The 21824-nt window shown below is 38.4% G+C and overlaps 1 protein-coding gene across 6 annotated transcripts in view; it reads left to right on the top strand.

The window, feature by feature from the left end:
* GRID1 (glutamate ionotropic receptor delta type subunit 1) overlaps positions 1-21824 on the top strand; it is a 561238-nt gene that overhangs the window by 298923 nt on the left and 240491 nt on the right. For all 6 annotated transcript variants that reach the window (XM_069796078.1, XM_069796077.1, XM_069796076.1 and 3 more), the window contains exon 4: positions 14413-14618. In XM_069796078.1, coding sequence (XP_069652179.1) covers positions 14413-14618 — 206 coding nt within the window. The remainder of the gene's footprint in view (positions 1-14412; positions 14619-21824) is intronic.

Genomic DNA, 21824 nt, shown 5'->3' with positions numbered 1-21824 from the left:
ACTAGTCTATATTCATTCTAGTATTCCTCCTGTGGCTTCTGCACTTAAATTGTACCATGGTTGCTCAAGGGAAATATTTTTGTTGCTTGTTATTTATTGCTATAGCAATGGAGTCCTAGTGCCCCTCCCTGCCTCTTATACTACAGAGATTTAAATAGATACTCATGTTTTTGGTAGGATTTTTCTTAGTTGTGGCTGGGAAAGAGTACTTATGCACACACAAGTAAACCTCTCAACATTTTAGAATCAATAAATCAATCATTGATGGCTTCAGATGGAAATGAATGACTGCTCTGTAAGAAAAAAGTAGGGACTTATTCCACTCTTTAATAGTCAATTCAAATTGTATGTTTAAATAAGTGAAATATAAACCAGAAAAATTAAGATATAAATTCCTGTGTGTACGTATGTATGATCCCATTGCACTTATATGAAATAAGACGATGTGGGAGTTACCATACTGGAGAGGAATGTGAGTACACAAACCAGAAGTACATAAGCAGAAAGAACAGGAAAATGTCCTCTTTTTTTTTTTTTTTTTTTTTTTTTAACTTGGAAGACTTGGTAATAGGGGTGAAAGAAAGCATAAATCAGGATACTGTTATGATACAACCAGAAAGTGATAATTTTAGTATTAGACCCTTTCTATGTAAAAACTGAGAAAAAAATAGTTCCTGCTGTATAAATCATGTAATCAGTGACCTCCTAACTTCCAGCTCTCTTTTTTTTCTGGTGTTAAAGCACATTTTGCTGGTCATTCATTCCACTCTTTTGAGCAAAAAGCTGTGTTCATACAAACACTGAGTACTTGTTTCCAGGGGAAAAAAAAATGATTCTTTTTCATGCAAACAGTAGATAGTGTAATAGAGCCTTGGAGGTGGCTGCGATGTGAGGTTTCAAATACTGTCACTAGATACACACAGCAGTGGTTCTGGGGACATGTCAAAAGAAATGAAGTGTAAAACTGTATCTACAACCTCTTGCCAGAAGGTCCTGAAATAAGGGTGTTTCCAGCAGTTTACATGGCTGTCTCATTCCCTGAAGTTTACCGCTATATTGTTTGTGCTGCTGTAGAAGTCATTGTAGTTCTATGTCAGGAGATGCATCTAAATAAATATTAAGGATGAGAAGGAAGAAGGTGCAGATGAAATCTGTTAATGTGCTTGGTGACCAAGAGCAATCTCCTGATAGTGGGAGGAATGATTATATGAGTGAATGAAGAGATCTGAAGAAGTACCTGAACTGGAATGAGCCTCGTTTTTGTTAAAATGAGGAGATTGAGACGATAAAATAACAAGTCTAATCTGAAGAAAATCACTCAGTGTTATCTTGCCTTCCAAAGATTTCCAGCTGGCACTCTTAAGTGGTCTTTCGGAGATCTGCGTCACATTCTCCTGACAAGAAATCTCCCCCCCCCCCCCCGCCCCAAATTATTAATTATATTAACCAAATATATTTCAAACACAGAAACTCTTTAACATATTATGTAGCATCAAAGCACTAAGATTGTAATGATGATTAAACTCAAACCTAAAGACAACTAAAAGAGCCATTAGCTACACTCGGTGCATGAATGAGCTAGTAGAATGAGAAATGTTAGTCTTTATCTGGTCATTTTATGATCAATTACAGTATGTGGAAGTTATCTTAAAGCTATAAAGAGGCAGAGCTTGATGTGCTGTGTCCCAGGAGTAAAACCCTGGGATTGATTCTATGTGGAGTGAGGAGCAGAATAAAAGATAAAAATAAAACCTCGGTATGTTAATCTGAAAACCTGCAGCTGGTTCATCTAGAGTTCAAATAGACTTTCCACATCTTTGTACTAAAACATCATGTGGTTAAGTTGTTCTCATGAACTCAGCAGATTTAGTTTTTTCTCAGGAATTAGAATATGTAAAAGTAGTGTGAATTTAGTGGTTATATTTTTAATCTTTTATATTTTCCTTTCACTGCATTGTAGTAACGTAATCTTTTCTTAAGGAGAAGGTTCTGTTTTCCCCTCTCCAGCTATTCCACAAGAATAGAAAAATGAGAAGTCAGTAATTATGTTAAAATCTTGTCTTTACTTGATTGATGGATTTTTAGATGCCTGGCAGTAACAGATTATCCTATCCTTTCCAGGACGACACCTTGTCCTCTTCCAAGCCATTGCTTTATTTAAAGTAACTGAAATTAGCACAGTGTCTTCCTCCGTGAACCCTGTTAAGGTGCGTAGATTTGCCAGTGCCCACCAAAGATACCAGTACCTGCATGGTGCTGCTCAGCCAGAGATGTACTTCACAGCCTTTTCTAATAATAAAATTCTTCCTGGTGACATTCAGAATTGCCTAATTCCTTTCCAGTAAATTAGAAAACATTAGTTAAGGAATTAAGTTAATTAGGGGGGAAAAAAAATAGACATCTTCATTCAAATGTTTAACGTTAGGGTATATTGGACTTCCTAACTGGCCTTCATATTAATGGCTATAATCAGTAGATACAAGCTTGTCAGATTTTGGGGGAGTTGCACTGAAGCGTTGTCTTTGAGTCCCGCAATCAAATTTCAATTTAAATTTACTGAGGCATTATAGCTCTTTTGTTTCATTTACTCATAAATATATGTAAAGGAAATGCTATAGCAAACCGAATTTTATAAATATGCAAATAAACCCCCTAGTGTCACTGAAGTAAACTGAGATCCCTGAATACTTCTTGCTTTAGAATGTGAAGTTTTGTTTCCCTTGTCCAAGCACTTAGCTATCTCTGAGTGTAGATTTCAAAATAACTTTCTAGTTAGGTGCAACTGAAAATTTTTTTGAGATTTACTCTGCTGCCAAAGTGGGGATGGTTTTGACTAGTAAACAAGGGACTCTCTTACTATATTTGACTGCTGTTATTCAAATAAAGGTATTTTAATTAAAGTTGCGTGGGACACAGTAATGGGGTCAGAAAAGTCTGTGTAGCATTATGCTCCCATTTTCCCATTATCCTTTTCTTTAGCTGAGTTTTTAATGCTTGTGTCTGGGCACATATGAAACAAATCCTAGGCATGCTTGTCAAGAGCAAGTTTACCGTGCCTTGACAAAGGCCACGTATTCAGTCAGGGGCACAAGCTGTTAAAATATCAGTGTTGTAGTTTGGAGAGGAGGGTTGCACAGGAGGATTGGTTAAAAAGGTGGGAAGTTTTTGCTTGGGTTTTTTTGCTGCTCTAAGAAAGAAGGACTTCACATCCGGGAAGGTGGAAGTGCATTCTATGTGTTTGAAGTGTTTATCTTGATTATCATTGTAGGAATAAATCACAATGTGTAGTAGCTATGTGAACACTTATTCATATGTTGAGAGATTTCCTATGTGGGAGGAGACTTGCCACTGAGTTTCCTCACACAAAGCTAAATACACACTTGAATATTTGTAGGACTAAGGTCTAAACCATCTGATTTTTCAGTCTGTTAAAATGTGTTACTTTTGTTTACAATAAGATGAATGGAGAATCTTTTGGCACTAATCTTGGTACAGTGTACCACCTCAGTGTTACCAGTTGTCTCTTCAGTAATCATTACTTGTTATGTTCCAAAAGCATGGAGCTAACAGAAGGATGCCTGAGGAGGTTTTAGCTGATGACAAGGTATAAGCAGATTCATGTTTTTATTCGCTAGCATGTCAGTTTTGTTTTGTTTTGGGTTTTGGTTTGTGTGTTTGTTGTTTTTGGGTTTTTTTTTTGTTTTTTTTTTCTTCCCCCCCTCTGGGATTAGAGTTGTGTTGTTAGAGTACTTGTATTTGCCATTGTACTAGAAGTAGTTGTCATAATGTAAATGAATAATTGGCAATTGATTTTTTTCTGTTTGTTTGTTATTGGCATATTCCTACAGGAGGGACTAATTGATGGTCATTATGTGTGACATGAAGTTAGTTTTTGTTTTCAACTCCCTCCTGCTCCCGCCAAGAGATTTGTTATCTCAGTAGGGATTCTTCTCATCTTGCTTTTAACAGAAAACACTGGAGAACAGAGGAATCTGTAATAGGTTTTTGTATCCTTTTATATTTTTGTGCAGAGTTTTATGGAGACTGTATTGCAAAAATGGGCTTTAAAAAAAGTAGGAAATTAAGAAGGACGCAACATTTTTCTAATTTTCTGAATTTGGTGTCTATGTGAAAATGCATTTTGTGAGTCAAACAGCTAGCCGAGGAAATGAAACTTCCGATACCACCATCCTCATTACAGCTTGATGGACATATTTTAAGTAAAATAAAGCTTGGCCAGAGGGTCCTTCTTCCTGGGTTCTGAGCTAAAAATACGCATACCGTTGTCCTTAGCTTGCCAGCAGGTGACCACATGCTGGCCAAGAAGTTCTGGATGGGCTTGCCAGGGCAGGGGAGCCCTGTGCAGCTCAGTGCCATGCCCTGGCTCCACGTGAGTGGGCGTCTGGATGGTGCATGTGGTGTGGTGACACAGAGCCTGGCTGATAATTGCAGCCTGGCTCTGACTCGGTCAGAGCGAGCTGTACTAATGGTGGTAAGGCTCAAGACAAGGTACAGATTCCATGCCTCTGAACCACCTTGTTCTGAATGCTCTGGAAAGCGAGCGATGGAGTGAAACTGTGGCATCTGCCAAAGTGACATCTAGATTTCTTGGTGTAGAAGATTGGAGATAGTATAAAATTACCATCAGCAAGGACTTGGTTGTCCAAAGTCTCAGACTAGTTGAGAAATAGAAAGCTTAAAGAGAAGTCCCGTTTCCTCAGTGAAAACTCCATCCCTAGATGCTGCCAACAGCATGAGAGCTGGCAGCTCTGACAGCCGTTCTGCTACTTGTGTGCTCAGGGCACCTGTCTTTTACTTGAACCTACAGAAATACTCCAATGAGAGAAAGTTTCTTCAATAGAGAGTTGAATTATTATTTGCTGACATGTAGTTAAGTAGGTATAACAGCAACTAGCTCCTGTAATGTGTATTTATAGTGTATATTTTATTATACTGTACAGATGTTTATAAAGTACATTGAGATCCTCAGCTGAAAGCTGCTGTATAAATGCAAGCAATAATTATTGTTACACATATAGAAGAATAAGGACTTCCTGCCAGTAGCCTTTCCTCAAGGGGGAATTTAATTTCTTTATCTGCAGTAATTTTATTGCAGTCTCTCTGGAGATTGGAATGTGCAGTATTTAAAGTTGATTTAAACAAGAGGGAGACTCACTCTGCAATCCACTAAAACCAAAGGGATGTGCTTCTACCTTCTCTTTGCTGGACGCTAAGCTATACACGCATACAGAATAAATCTCTTTCAAATTGTCGGGTGACTTCTGGTTTTCTCTGAATGAGAAGAGATACCTTTTGCCTCCCTATTTAAGGCATTCCCTTTGCACATTTGTCTTGTTTCAGGATGCACTTATTTGCACTTGCTTATCCCTAGTTTAGGGTTACCAGTCTTATTTATGAAGGATGTACTTCACGTGCCAAAGTACGATAACCAAACTTATAATACAGTAGCAGCTTCTTAACAGTAACGACTGCATTTGTGTTAAAGCAGACAGGCTTACAGTCCCAACATCCTAAATGGATGCTCTTAATTCAGATGGTCATGTAAAATAATATGGCTTCAGAAAGGTGTGTCTCAGCCCTCCAAAAGAAGAAAAATGTATTTTCCTAATGTAGTGGTGGATGGATGTTTAGAATTGCTGGTACTCAGCCATAGCATGTATTAAGCTCAGTAATTTAATGCAATAATTAAAATTAATTTAGATGAAAGAAATATTTTGTTTAAACTTAGGATATATGTTAGCAAAAGCATAGTTTCTGTCGATACATCTATTTTTGTCCCATAAAAAGATACAGCAATAACACTGCATAGTGTCTTCAGAAGTATTTTAATGTATTAACAGCAGTAGTGAGATGAGAAGCTGTTACAGCTCATTTGAGTGGTTTACCATTGGACAAACAGGCGGCAATTATTGTACTTGGAAGAATTAAGTGGATCATTTGAATGGAAATGCTAGTTCTTCAATGAATTCCCTTTTTACATCAATTGTAGCATATGTCCACATTTTTGCCAACAGTAATGAATTTCCTGAGGTGGTTTCCCTTGTGCTTTTGAATGCAAAGTGTTAAAATCCAGCAGGAGAGACCTGTAGCTGACCTTTCATGCTAAATGTGAAGGGGCTGTTGCAGCCTTTAAAAGGCCTTTGTGCTTCTGGGCCTCGTGGGAAGCTCCAGTTCCCTTCAGACTGGATCAGCTGTTTCAGGTATGAAGCATCAGTTATGCAGAGTAACTTTTTAATATTTTTAATAGTGATGTCTGCCTTCTATGATAAGTTGAATCTGAAAACATCTGTTTGTGCATGCAACACATCTAGCTTTATGGTGCGTTCTGTCCCTTTCCCATCTGTTCAGGAGTAAAAATCACCAATACCTATGATTTGTCTCTATTCAAAGACCTTTTTGTATTTAAAAGCCTGATAACAAAATCAACGCGGGCAGTATAACTGTCCAATAAAAAAATTTCTGCAGCCATTATACAGGCTTCAGCCTTTGATAACACAAGGGTTTCTGCGTAGACCTTTGCATTTGATTAATCCTCATACTTGTATCAAAACACATGTGGTAAGATTTTCAGTTTCTACAGAGAGGTGGTCAAATGTCAGCCTGTGATCTAAATTTAAATGGCAAATCAATGTTCTCTGTATTTTTCAAAGATTACATTTCTGATAGCCTGCTTTATTCTTTCCAGAAATCTCTGATTTCTTGCTTTTCTCTCATCTCTTTGAGAAGGGGCTATGCAGCTTCTAGGTCTGACTGGCATTATGTAGTGCCCAGTTGGTCAGGGAGTGCAGGTGCTGGCGTGCTGCTTTGTATTTGGTCAACGTTAGTAGAACTATCCAGGAGAGAAAGGTGTAAAAATGGGAAAGGGAAGAGTGTGGTGGGATCCTGAAAATTCCCTGGTTAATATGCTGCAGGTGAACTGATCTGGATGCTCATAGTTTACCTGGGCTTAAAGGAAAACTGCTGTTCTATGGAGGAGAAAGCCATTGAGGGTTACAATGCAGAAATCCACCCGTGTAGAGCATAGAAATACATGGAAACCACACCTGCCAGAGGAATTCCCTGCACTGCAAACTGTGCGTTGTTGGGAGAACGTTAGGAAAGTATCGCTCCATGATTGCTCCTGTTTTATACTCTGTCAGAGACAGGCTATGGAGCTTGGCAGAACTTCTTGTCTGGTCTCATCTGGTACAGCTGTTCTTATATCAGCTGAATAATAAAAAAAAGCCAATTTAATTCATGGATTTATTGTACTTGCTATTATATGTACTTGCTATAATAACTATTGCCTAGTTACTGACTTCCTCTATTTCTGAAAAAAACCCCGAAAATGGGGTATAATTGCAGAGGTGTTACTGTGAGCTCTGGAGTGTCTAAAAGCATGCGAGAAGGCAAAGATTTCTTTTTAGTAGAAAGTGTTTGAAGTGAAACTTCGTTAGGAATGAGGTGACTAAATCACAGACATTGTTTGGAAATTGTGAGTTCTAATGTTTGTAGAAAAATGATCTGGCTGATAGCAATTATCTTAGCACTAATTGGGGGAATATGGCAGGCAGAGAGACATAAGGAAATGCGGTAGGTGGAGAGAGATGTTACGTGCTTGGAGAGAGACTGCAAGAACAGAGAAAAAAAATATAAAAGTAGGAAATATACCTTACTAATATAATTTCACATTTGCACTGGGATCCAATAAACATTTACATTCTAATATTACTGTAGTCATATCTATTTTAACAGACTTTGTTTTATATACTTTCTTGTCTAATCACTCTATCTGAACAGTTAAAAATCACATTGTGAGTGTTTTAGGTTGAAAATCTCAGTGCTTGCTCAAAGTCTAATTCTTCTAGATGATTTGAACAAAATAATGCCCTTTTGGAAGCACAAATAGTAATCTTGCCTCTATTGTTTGAAGGAAGAGAATTTTGTTATTTATTAGCTTAAGAGCTACTTCTGAAGTATGTCCACTTTCAGTTTTCTAAAATACTAGATTGTATTCGAACCCTTCAAGTAGGTTGTTATCTGTAGCGAAGACCAAAAGATGGTATTCAAAATCATTCATTCAGAAAGCTTACAGTGCAGCAGGAGTCTAATCATCAGGGTGTGCGTCTTTGTTTCTCACACCAGTCTTATTATCCCTTACTACTTATGTAAACAATTTGCAGTTGCAAAAATGGGGGCCAACAGCCATTGTAAAATAAAATTAATGAAACCTATGAAACTGAAGTGGTTTATGAAACCTGTTTCAGAGTGCTTATAAGTTATCTTCCAAATCAATGAATCCTAGAAAGTGTGTTTTATTCTGTCTTAAGAAATGAAATAACAAGTGGGAAGTGTTCTGTCCAATTTGCAGTCAAGAGAGACAAACCTACAATAGAGTATCTTTGTATTAGAGATAAGAAATGATCATTTTTGCCTTCTCTTGGAGCTTAAGTATAAGGAAAAATGCCTTGATATTGTTCCTAAAATGTTGGAAAAGGTGAATATATATTTTTTACAAGTGTATAAATACTAAAATAATGAAACTATCCAAGTCTCCTTGACACTTTTCTCACTACTTTAAATATATCACCAAAATAATGCTCAAATAAAACTTACACTGGAAAAAAAAATTGTGAAGTGTAGAGCCTACAGCCATCAAATGAGAAAACTCACAAGCTCAGCGTTTCCTTCCTGATCTCATTGTTTTTTCCCACTGTATTGGGTTTATGTGGCAAAGTTTTGGTAGCTGGGGGGGGTTGCACAGGTGGCTTCTGTGAGAAGCTGCTGGAAGCTTCCCCTATGTCTGACAGAGCCAATGACAGCCGGCTCTAAGACAGACCCACCAGCGGCCAAGGCCGAGCCCATCAGCGATAGGGGCACACAGAAACTGCAGCCGGAGGGAGGAGTCAGAAGTTGTGAGAGAAACAGCCCTGCAGAGCCCCAGGTCAGTGCAGAAGGAGGGGGAGGAGGTGCTCCGGGTGCCGGAGCAGAGATTCCCCTGCAGCCCGTGGGGAAGACCATGGTGAGGCAGGCTGTCCCCCTGCAGTCCAGGGAGGTCCACGGTGGAGCAGATATCCACCTGCAGCCCCTGGAGGACCCCACGCCGGAGCAGGTGGGTTCCCGAAGGAGGCTGTGACCCCGTGGGAAGCCCACACTGGAGCAGGCTCCTGGCAGGACCTGCGGATCTGTGGAGAGAGGAGCCCACACTGGAGCAGGTTTTCTGGCAGGACTTGTGACCCCGTGGGGGACCCACGCTGGAGCAGTCTGTGCCTGAAGGACTGCAGCCCATGGAACGGACCCACGCTGGAGCAGTCTGTGCCTGAAGGACTGCACCCCGTGGAAGGGACCCACGCTGGAGCAGTTTGTGAAGAACTGCAGCCCGTGGAAAGGACCCATGTTGGAGCAGGGGAAGAGTGTGAGGAGTCCTGCCCCTGAAGAGGATGAAGCGGCAGAGATAACATGTGATGAACTGACCATAAACGCCATTCCCTGTCCCCCTGTGCCGCTGAGGGGGGTCAGTAGAGAATCCGGGAGTGAAGTTGTGCCCGGGAAGAAGGGAGGGGTGGAGGGAAGGTGTTTTGAGATTTGGGTTTATTTCTCATTACCTTACTCTGGTTGATTGGTAATAAATTGAGTTAATTTTCCCCAAGTTGAGTCTGTTTTGCCTGTGATGGTAATTGGTGAGTGATCTCTCCTGTCCCTATCTCAACCCACAAGCCCTTTGTTATATTTTCTCTCCCCTGTCCAGCTGATGGGGGGGAGTGATAGAACGGCTTTGGTGGGCACCTGGAGTCCAGCCAGGGTCAACCCACCACACCGACTTATTACTTTTTCCCTCTGACAAATGTACAAGTGAAAGGGTTGGTGTAGGTCATTTGAAAATACAGCTTGGTGACGATACTTCAGTCCTCCCAGAATTTACTTGGCGATGGATAAGAATGAAAGGGTGTGAAATTATTTCTTGGTGTATCTTTAGTGTTGCCTTCAGCTCCAGCTTGGTACTTCAGTTTGCTTCCAGCTGTTTTCTACCCAAAGTAAAATGCTTCCCGGCCATGTGCTGCCTCTATTTCTGTCAAGTGGGGTTAGGAACTGGTGTTGAAAAGACAATATAATGCTCTCTACCTTCTGGAAATTCCTTTCTACAATGAACCATCCTTAAAGGCCAGCTGTGCCCGACCACACAGCTGTTTCACAGAAAAAATAATAGCTTAAAGCTGCTTGTGTCAAGGCCAAGAATCAGACCCTGTAAATTTATGAAAGATGAATGCTATGGTAGACTTTGTGAACGTTTTTTTATATAAACAAGATTATAGATAATATAATAAAAATGAATTACTTTTTAAATGACAATAAGCTTTACATATAGGTAGCTAATGCCACGTTTAGTACTATTCTTTTATGTTTGTGTTCCAGTCAACCAGCGCAGTGACCAGCCTAACCTCCAGCAGGAAATGATACATTTCATTATTCCTTATAGTACAATAAAGCTCTTTATTTACAGCAAGCATTAGTTTTGTAGTCGCAACGACAGAATTCATGTGTTAGCAGTGCATCAAGGCTTTCCTTCCCGCCTTGTAGTAGTTATCCCTGAAATTGTCTCGTTCTTCTGTTGTCATACCTGAACATATGGTACATCTGTCAGAGTTAGAAAGGAGATTCTCAGCCACAGAGATTCTCTCTCCAGCCAGGTGTAACAGAAGAGATGCAAAGTTCATAAGAAGTTTGCTTTTCTTCTGAAACTCTAGTGAGTTAGTTCCAATTCCAACCTGCTAATTTCACATGATTGTAGTTGACACTAGAGTATTGTAAACATATCAAATTCTTAAATGGTTTTACAGATCACTTTTTTTGAGAAATGCTCACCTGAGTGCGTTTTGTATAGTGTCATTTTCCTTCTGGAGTGCAGGTGTTACATCATCTTCAAGAAACCGATGTTCTCTAAAGAGAAATTTTCAAATATTGTCTCTGAAATTCTGCATGTTGAGCATGTGCAAATCAGGTGGGCAATTAGATAATTAAAATAGTATTATGTGATTTTTATGGTTGAATATAGGCTATATCCTGAGTAAAAGTAAGTCATTGGAAAACTGAAGGCAGAGGTAGCTGTAGGTTGTGTAGTTACAGCAAAGTGGTCTTTCATTTGTCAGACATTCTAGACAGAAGTGTTTGTGATTGAGTTTGAATTGCTATGCTTTTCCTAGAAAGTATGAAACAAATGGGCACAAGGAATTAATTAGTAATAGTTCAGGATAACACTTTAATGTTAGAATCTGAACTTTTTAATAAAAAGTCACTGTTAAGACTACAAGAGACAGAAAGCACATGTTTTTTAACAGACAAAAGCATTTGCAGAATCCTTTATTTTTGTTAAATTCTATGTGAATTTTATAAGACTCCTTTTAGTGTTGAAGAAAATGGAGGATTAACTGTCCTAAATTATAGGAAGTGAAAAGAGATTCATAACTGTTTCTGTGAGTATTTCTGTTTCAGCTGCCATGGAACAAAGCTCAATTTTTCTTTTATGTTGCATGGATTTGTGATCTACTAAATGGAGGAAAAAAAGTGAGGGCATCAAACTCACTTTCTTATGTGATATGTCAGATAAAATAAAACTAAGCCTAATTCATTATGATTTATAAACAGATGCTCCTGCATATGTGCATGTGTTTGTGTATTTATGTACTGATACATTTTAAGAAAAGATTGCCCTCTTGGTAATGATTCCAAATAATTATTTGTGAAAAAAGATCCCAACGTGCAGGCACCTAAAATTGTTAGTCACTTCTGAAAAGACTGCTCTTCAGTTCCCACTTCCACCTTTGAATTCCCACCAAGCCTTCTCCTCCTCCCCAGTGTCATGTAGGACCAGGCACCTCAGTGTTCAGGAAGATACAGTCATACAGATCTTTCTAATTGCCAACACTGAATAAATTCACATTCACTTATATCTGTGAAAAACTGACAGATTGTGCTTGTACATTTGAGCTTGGACAGTCTCTTCCATTTCAAATTTTGCTTTGTTCTCAAGCTGGAAAAAGGTCTGAGTCCTTTCTATTTTTCAAACTGGGAAATAGCCTGTTTTTCTCAGGGGAAAAATTTGTAAGGGAATGCAAAATGGTCTTCCAAGTCCAAATAGTCTTACCATCGGCATCAAGTATTTTGCACTGATCTACAACAATATTTCTAACCAGTAATTCAGCAGGTCAGCTGAAAACATAAGGCAAAAAAACCTGGCACAATATCAGCACAGTTAATCTTTTGTAAACAGCTTTCCTTTGTGCAGTGATAACTTAGATGCTTGCACAAAAAGACAAGTCGTTACTGAACTATAAAAAAGGGAATTTTCTTACTGCTTGTCAAGCAATGCAGTAATTTTGAAAGACTAAACATCAGTAGAAGAAAAATCTTTGTGTTTCATGTATCACAGATCCATAAAGTGAGCATAGGTATAGTAATGAATGCTAGTTTACTGAATTTAAATTAGCAAAATCCAAACTTAGCTTGACAACTTTAATAAAATACTTTAACCTGTAAACAATAGTTGTTTGTCGCTGTCATTATTTCAGCACACCTGCAATATTTAGCAGCTATACAAGTGCTGAAGTCTTCTGGCATTTTCCAGAAATGCTTGCATAACAATAAACCCCTTCTTTTCCTCAGTGAGTCATGATTTTAGACAGTAAGCAAGTCTAGCAGGTATTTGACCGTGTGATAAAACTGGTATAGACTTGCCTAAGTCACCAGCAAAACCCTCATGAGTGCACCTTTCCTGATGATGGGGTTGGCTGGAGTGATGATCACATCAACTAAACTGGAGTTAAAAAGGCAGTAAAGAGCCTGCTGTGATTTCTGTTCCTTTTGGATGTTTCTCTGCAATTCAGCTGTTTTCTGAAGCTGAATTAATCACATTAACAAGCATTCCCATGTTTGGATAGAAGTACAAAGCTACTCAAGGTGATTTTCAGTGCTTTTCTTTTGGATCTAATGTTTGCTAGTTACCTTGGTGACCTTAATATATTGCGCTTGCACGTGAGCTAAATTCTTTAACCGGTGTATCCTCGCAAGATGTTACTTATGTGAGGTTTCATACAGTGTTTTTTAGGGGGTGAAGTTCACATCTGTGTTCTATGGCCATGCAACACCAAGTTCAGTGGTGGTCTAAGAGCCCAGTCAGATGGGACAGCAAGGAATGCTGCGGACTTAAATCAGACTGGTTTTCAGTCCTCTGTCTTTAGAGGTGTCTGTGGTTTGATACTTAGAATTTCATCAGAAGATTGTTACTTCCAGGATTTTAAAAAAACCCCAAACCCACTAGCTGTTATAGTCTAGTAAGCTGAAATTTGATGGTAAAAGCGTGAGAAATGAACGTGAGAAAAGAGGGTTAAATACCTTTTTATTCAAGACAAGTTATATGTGTTTCACGTAAAACTAAGGGCTCCTAATCACATGGTACATCTGTGATCAGGTCACTGTTAATTTTGAGAGCAACCTGGTTCAATATAAGCTTTGACCTTTTTCTTGGTCTAAATTTCACTACAAAATAAAACCTCAGACATTTATTATAGAAAAATGCTGAGAGTCATGAAGACAGAATACAGTTTGAACAAGCAGATTTCAGCATGAATGTAATACGAAATGTGTGTTTCTCCATGTGAATGTCCTAACAAATGTGGTTAGGAGAATATATTTTTTTTTCAATCAGCCTGAATTCGAGGGACAGAGCTCAAAGGAACAGGTTTTGAAGGGGCTTGTTTGCATGATTTCCCATACTGAAAGCCAATTTTTTTACGCTATAATATATCCTAATAGTTTGGGGCTTTGTGTGCTCTTTCATAGGGTTACAGGTTAATGGCAAACCTCTGGTTAGGTAAGTTATTTACAGGAGAGGAAGAGGAGAAAAAAGGGGTCAAAAGGACGTTTGTGTGTATTCTGGATATTGTAGTTTTTTCTTGGAAAAAGCAGGCATGATCTTAGGTGAGACAGGTTGTGGTAGGAGGAGCGAAGTCAAGGGGTGAGTGATTTATCCCCTTGCTTATTCATCTGTTACTGGATTTCTGCTTTTGACCTGTGGTATTTGTTGGGGTGGGACTGTCTTTTTGTTTGTGCAGTGCTAAGCCCTGTGGCCTTGAGCTTCTGGGGAGGTATGCACAGCCACCCAGATACATGAACTGGCTCTTCCGAAGAGTCGTTCAGAGACCTCCAGGGAAAAGTAATGGAGTTTCCCTGTTGGCCTTGTCTCTGAAAGGGAGCTCTGGAAGATGGCCATGTGGAATACTCTTCTTCTGACAGCACTGCAGGAGAGACAATAGAAAAGTCTTTTTCCACCTAATTAGTGATGGTTGCCTAACTGGCGAAGGTTGACGCAGTGGTTTTTTTTTTCTTTTTTTTTTTTTCCCCCCTCCTGTGTTACAGATATACGCGGACTGCAGGGATTTCTCGATCAGGCCTCAAGACTGGGACTTGATGTATCATTGCAAAAAGTGGACAGGAACATCAGCAGAGTCTTTGCCAACCTTTTCACTACCATGAAAACAGAAGAGCTGAACCGCTATCGGGACACACTGCGAAGGGCTATCTTACTTCTAAGCCCACGGGGAGCCCAGACTTTTATTAATGAGGTCAGTGCACGGTTGTTTTTATCATCAACATTTCAGGAACATATATGGTGATTTATGTGATACCTTGCCACGCTTTCTGAAGGGGTAGATTTTGACAATGCTGCTTGGTAAATGTCAAATAAGATCGTCAGACTCTAGTGCCAGAGAACTGAAGTATCAGGTACTCCATGTAATGCATACTTTGTGGTTAATGCAAATGGGATAGCATGGGCCAGATGGGCACATTCAATATAACATACAGCTCTATGGGGCAATTTTTTTTTTCTGGTTGTCTTCCATACCAATGCTTTTGACCTGGATTTCAACCACTGTCAACAAGTGACCAGAAAATCTAGTATAGTCTATTAGAAATGAAATATAATGTGTCTGAGAGAGTTGTCTTTACTGCGGAAATCTCCAAAGTCATGCTAAAAGGGCACGTTGTTGATGTTTGAAAGCTGAATCGCAGAGTTTTTTATCAAGTATGATGTAGGAATTATATGTTTGTCTTTTTTTCTTAATGGTTTCTTGAAATCAGCGAGGCTAATTAGGACATGGAGGGAGCTGTTGAGCAAACTTGTAATTAATGTTGTGCTGTAGGCTAATTTTTGGCATTAATTAGTTTTATCCAGCTTTTTTAATATTAAATAATGAATTATTTTACAGTGCTTTATACGTCAGAGTTGAGGATGAGAGTTGGATGCTCAGTATAACTTTATGTGTGTTCGTTAGCTACGAATCTGGCAACAAAGTAGTTTTTTAAATTTTTTTTTAACTAACCAGGGATAAGACTGAGCCAAGAAATTAAAACGTGGATGAGACCTGTTTCCAGTTATCAGTTTTGCTGCATCAAAGCCTGCTAAATTAAAAAAAAAAAAACAAAACAAAAAACTAACTTAAATTAGCTCACTAATTTTTTTATCATCCCAGCAAAAGTAAATTCTCCACATTTATCTTCATTGGGGATTTTTAAATTAATAGGGTAAATTTTATCATAAATAAATGAGGCATATGGGTAGCTTGGGAAAGACTAAGCACAGGGACAAATCCTACTCGTGTTTGCGCATATACAGGGATTTTCAGTAGAGGAATGAGGGAGTACTTGCCTTCAGAGTGTAGTAAGCTATACGCAACTGGGTCAGTGGTTTTATTTGCTTCATAGTAGGCCTCCAGCAAAAATACACATTGGTTAGTTTTCCAGTGATTCCTAACAAAGTGTCCAAACCAGGTATTAAAAAGAAACCAACATGTGTGTTTTACTCAGACCCACGCTGGGTAGAAAGTCTGTCCCCTTTCAGTGCACAAGGCTCCAGAAATGTTCGTAAGAGTTACATGCATTCACTGTCAGGACCCTGCAGGTCTCTCGAGTGTAGGGGCTAGTGTATTTAACTGTTTTACTACTTACTTCACCTTAAAGCAGTGGGTATTATAGGCATTAAAGCTAATGATCTTGATATATTTCCAGATCCCTGAAGGAGTTTAACTGTGGGCAGAAATGAAAAGTAATTTATTTGGCAATCTTCCTATATTGAATCTTGATTGATTCAAAAAAGCTTTATAAAAGAAAATTTAAATCTTAGAAAGGAACTCTCAAAAGGCTTGAGATGCGAGGTGCACGGCGTAGGAAAGAATCCTTTGCTAGCGGAGGCTGGGCTTACCATTTGTAGAGAGTTACAATAACGGTGATTCCTCAATATCTCTGTCAATAAGTGCAACTAATTATCTACAACACAATTTTGGAGAGTCTAGAATAACAACTTTCAGCTTAAATGAAATACATATTCTTACATAATTTACAGAAATACATCATTCACAACGTGCAGCAGTAAGTGCCTTCAATGGGTTTACATATTTCCAGTTAGTAAATATTTCATGCTGTAGGTACTATATACCTATATACTGACCAGTATTGTTACCAGTGTGGCTCTGCATCTTGGAAGTTGTTTGAGGTTTTGAAACAATTTCCCTTTTCTGTTTTGGCAAAAAATTCTAGGTCTCTCAAAAAATGTAAGTAGTAACCTGAGAAGAAAATTCAAAGACTTTATTTTTAAATGCTGGGTATACTTATTTTCATCTTTTCTATTTTAGCTCAAGTTACAAATAAGAACTTAAGAACAAAGAGAAGAAATTGGATTTAAAGCTTTTTTCCCATAAATTTCTGGAAATGGAAAATTCCACATCAAAAAGAGGTTCCTTGTTAAGATTTTCAGTTTTGCTGAGTTGATATTTTGTAGCAGGGGGAAAATGACTGAAAAACTTCAACTAGATCTTATTAATGTCTATTGGCTAATAACATATCTTCATAAAAAAACAGGTGTTGCACGCAAACCCTCCCGGGGAGTGCAGAACAAAAATAAGAGGCTTTCTTGGACAAATGGTTTTAACAAATTTTTCTTAGCACAAGTCATAGACATCAGCCATTGGAAGCTGGCACAAGATTTATTTTGCCTGTTTTGATATTGCAAGTGATACATTTTTCCTGCTAAAAATATGGATCCAGATTTCAGCCTCACTTATCATCTCTTGGGTGGGCCAGAGAGATCTCGTCTGACTTTGGATGCACAGAGTTAGGAGACTGTGACATCTCATATGTGAAAAACTTTCTAAATCCTAGAAGACCTCAATTTTAGGATTATTTCATTAATTTTTGTTTAGGCATCATTTTCACTTTACTGGCTTAGCATCCTCAATGCATGTTTCTGTCGTGTCAGGCTTACTGCAGCAGAATTTACTGACATTTCATAAGTTTTCAAGGTTTAATATTGTGCTCTAAAACTGCTCTGACTGTAAGAATAGAGAGAGGAAGAGAGGGTAAAAAAAATCTTTTCAATGGTATAGGTATAAACATGGAATCAGCCTTTATTCAGAAAACAGAAGGTAAATGCACTTATAAAATGTTACCTATCCTAGGTTTTGCATTAAAAGGTCACTTTGGGATTAAAGCAAACCTAATCTAAAGAAAGTGTGTCCCTCCTTAGTCATTTTGAGAAAAATATTCCCTTCTCCACCTGCAAAAATCCCTGATATATTTGGCCAGGTGCCATAGTTCAGTTTATATGCAAAAGCAGTCTCAATTGTAACAGGTATGCGTGTAACAGCAAAAATGATTTGATGTTTTGAAGACTATGTGATCTCCTTGCAAGGCAGTATATAGGAAGAAAAGAAGAAAAACTAGTAATTTAGAAATGGGAAGGAGATTTATTACTTTCAGCTATTCTGTTAGTCTCCTTGGCGTAGACACAGGATCTGAGACTCAAAAGGCTCCCTCTTTGCGACAGCCAGATTTCACCTGCCTCTTCCACTTACCAATGGATACATTTTTTTGGTTTCAAGTAGAGGTATATTTGTATGAGTTGCTTTTGTCATCAAGGGCTCTACACTACACAGTGACACGTGGAAAACGGTTCAAAGAGAGGTGACAAAAATGATAAAAGGATAGGAGAGCATGACCTATGAAGACAGGTCTCAGGAACGCGCTATGTACAGCCTGCCTAAGGGAATAGAACTGAAATACTTGAGAAGAAACATGAGGAGGAGCAGGAGGAGGAATTATTTAGGGTGATTATGGGTGATCTAACAGGAAGCAATAACCCAAAGCTGAACAGGGAATGCTTTCTAACCCGGAGGTCAGTTAGACAATGTGAGCGCTTGGTGAGAGAGGTCAGTGAGGCATCGTTCTTCAGGGTGCTCAAGAGTTGCTAGCTAAAACACTTTGGTAACTTAGTCTAGCAGTCTTTCCTGAACTAGTTTGAAGGATGTTCTAGATGACCCAGGGGTCCTTCTGAAGACATGTCAGGAAACATTTGTTGTGTGAATAAATTCAGTCTTTGTACATTTTGTATACAACATATTTGAAGAGGAGGAAAGAGATCTCGTAGTTTAGTGCTTCTCAGTTTCCTATTGCAGACATGCAGTAACTATTAGCTGTGGAGGGTTTGTTATTTTCTTCTTCAAAGAACACATACGGTTTGTTTGGGATATGTATTTTAATGAGATTTTTCTTTAAAACCGTAGGTGATATCTGTTGCTTTATAGGCATCAATCATCCTACTTTCCAGTATTATTACCTTTACTTTTGAAAACCAGTAAAATGGAGGCTGTAACGCAGTTGCATGTGGTTATTGATTTGAGAAGAGAAGGAATTCTTCGCTTTACAAACCCTTTAACTCAGCATTACTTGTTTTTTGGCAGCTTCACTGAAGTGAAAAATGTTTCTGTTTAGGTGCATCTTTGAAAATGGTATCATTACTTGTGAGTCTATCTTGCCTGTAAGCTAGTAAGCTAACTGCAATAGGTTGCTAGTATATATGCATATCACTGCAGCATACCAGCTGAAAGCAGAACTCTGCATGCCTAGTATAGTAAACAAGTTAAAAAAAAAGAATAAGAGAGCAGATTAATTGCATTAAAAATTAATGATAAAACACTGTATCATTGCAGCAGGGTTATCTGAATCACTGCAATGCCAATCTGAGCTGAAGCTATAAACTTCCAGAATAATACTAAGTTTGTTAACCAGTTCTAATTTGTCTCTGCCCTGTTTATCTAGTCACCTCTGTGTCCCCACTGGAAAGCAAAGACTGTTCTCTGTTTCTCCTTTACCGTAGTTCATGTCAAATGTTCTGACTGGTCCTTTAAAAACAAAAATAGATACTCTGCTCTTGGTTTAGGCTTTTGGGATCATTTCACGCTGATTTCTGGCCTGCCTTCATTCCTGGTCGTTGAGGATGCTGAGTACCTGACTCCCAGAGCACTCCCAGTTGGCGCTTGTTTGTGAACAATGCTCCAGACTTCTCTTTTTCCTTCTACAGTTGGTGACATGCTATTACTTGACTGGAGCTGCAGGAATTATTTATACCATCTTGAACAGTCTGCACCCACAAGCAATTGTATGAAATAGTTTTTCACAGGAAGCAGAGACCTTTACTTTTCAGAATTTAACAGGAAAAAAAAACTTAATACTAATTTTCTGCTACTTGGCATTTCATTTTGGCATACATCTTTTTTATTTATGTTGCAAATGTTCAGCATATTAGTCTGTGTCTCTGTTTTATATACAGTATATAAACATCTTGAAATATTGGTGAATAATTTTGGGAAAAAAATATTAAGCGTCTTCTGTTTTTAGAAGGCAATTTCTGTGTTTAAAGAGCTGGTAGTGATTTGTGAGTGCTGGTAACAGAACTATAGAAATAATACATTCTTCTTTCAATAGTTCAAGTTAAATTACACCCACCTTATTTTTTCTAAATCCTCTTCTGGTTTTCTATTTCTTCCTCTGAGCTAAAATCTTGTCTGCTGTTGTTGCCACTTGCAATACAGTAAGACTCATTGCGCTTAAAGAGAATAAAAATTGTAATTAAAACCCATGCAAACCTCATTAAACTGCTAAAACCTAAGTGAAAACAAAGCCTCCCATTTTGGGATAAATTGGCTTAGAAGCAGGTTTCTTTCCACTGGGCCAAAAAAACCCCAAGACGCAAACCCTCCCCCCATATTTTGTTTCACTATGATTAGTCCAAGCTATGGGGTCGCTGTGAGAATATGTTTGGAACAATCATTTACATATGTCGTTATAGATTTGTAGGCACTGTGAAGGGTGTGTGTGGGGAAATCATAGTTTGGTGAATAAATGACTTCAAGAATTGCTTACATAGCTTCATGTAAATGACATTGCTTTTACTACTGCAGGTACGTTTAAGAGACAATAATTTTAGAAATCTTTTTTTTTTTGACTCCACTCATACTGTTGCATCAGATTTTGAACCTGAATGTTGAAATCATGAGAAACATGAGGCTCGAATCTAATTTTTTACATCTCCAACAATAACTGATAGCAGTTTTGTGGGACTTTGTGGGTCGGTTGAGAAAAAAATTATGAAAATTGAATACATTAGCATGAGTTACACAAAGTCCTTATGAGTCTAGAAACTGCTTTACTAGCAGTCTTACTAAGTCCCTTAGTGTCAGTAATATTTCTGGTCAGAAGGAACTAGGTTTTTCAGCTCATATTTTGAATCTGATGACTGAGCATGCATTTATAGGGGATCATTTATTTTAAAATGTCATTAAATCTGTAAGTATAAGAACTGGGCGTTCCTCTTGCTCCAATTGCTTGCTCCTCAGTGTACTTTTGGATCCGTGTTTCATTGCAGGTGTTTAGTTGCTAAAACATGACTCAATTCCTGAAAATTTTGCTGCTGTCCACAAGTAAGAATGTCAGGTCTAAAGGAAACTGTGCCAAATATCTGGCTGACAAAATTGTTGAAATATTTTAAATTAACTTTTGTCTCGTGAGCTTCATTAATTTTCTTTTTTTTTTTTTGGTTGTTATTTTTCATTCATTAATTTTCTTTTTTTCATCCTCTTTGTTAATTTTCTCATCTATTATATTTTTATCTTTCTTCAATCTCACTGTTAAATATGGAAGCTGCACAGCACGGTGCAAAGTAAGCCTGTTCACATGGGAGGGCCCTGGAAAAGCTGACATGTCTGTCCAGCGGAAGGCAACGGGATGCAGAGGCTGATGTTCATGTCCTGGAAGCAGGAGCTGGTGTTACCGTAGCACCGTGTTGGGGTTCATCGGTTTCTCCTTCCAGGGTAACCCCAGGTTAACTCAGTCAGTTCCAGAAGTAGCTCTCTGCACAGATTTAACCTCAAGATTGGGGGGGATTCTAGCTGTCAGGAGGGGTTGTACTTATGGGCGTTTTTTTTAAGGAAGAGGAACTATTAATGACTTGGAAACACAGAAGTGTTGTATTGGGCCACATGCAGTTCACCCTCTTTAGTACTGTCTTTAATAGCACCCAGTGTCGGCTTTTGCAAGAGCTGTGACAGAACAACTCTCTAGCGAGCACTGAAAACCCAAGGCTACCAAAAACTAACCCCACCTCCACCTACTCCTTCATGGCTGTTTTTTCCAAATTATTTTACTTCAGATTGCTTGACTGGCTCCTGGAATACTGTGCAATTTAAAGATAAAAAAATATATATATTACATATATATGTATTTTTAATGTAGTGGAAAGTTAGATTAAATACTCTGACATATCTGTGGTCGTTATAATACATAAATATATGCAAAATGTTTCTCTGAAATACTGCAAATCTGCAGATGACTTTATCATTCCCAGCAAGGATAATTTTCTGCAATTTAGGTATAATTTACCAGAAAGCAGAGATTGCTAATTAATTATGGATGATTAATTTTAAAATATGCTCCTGCAT

Source organism: Haliaeetus albicilla, chromosome 11 (genome assembly GCF_947461875.1).
Source record: "Haliaeetus albicilla chromosome 11, bHalAlb1.1, whole genome shotgun sequence".
Taxonomy (NCBI): domain Eukaryota; kingdom Metazoa; phylum Chordata; class Aves; order Accipitriformes; family Accipitridae; genus Haliaeetus; species Haliaeetus albicilla.
The sequence above is the reverse complement of the archived record's forward strand: the minus strand, read 5'-3'. Positions and strand labels throughout refer to the sequence as shown.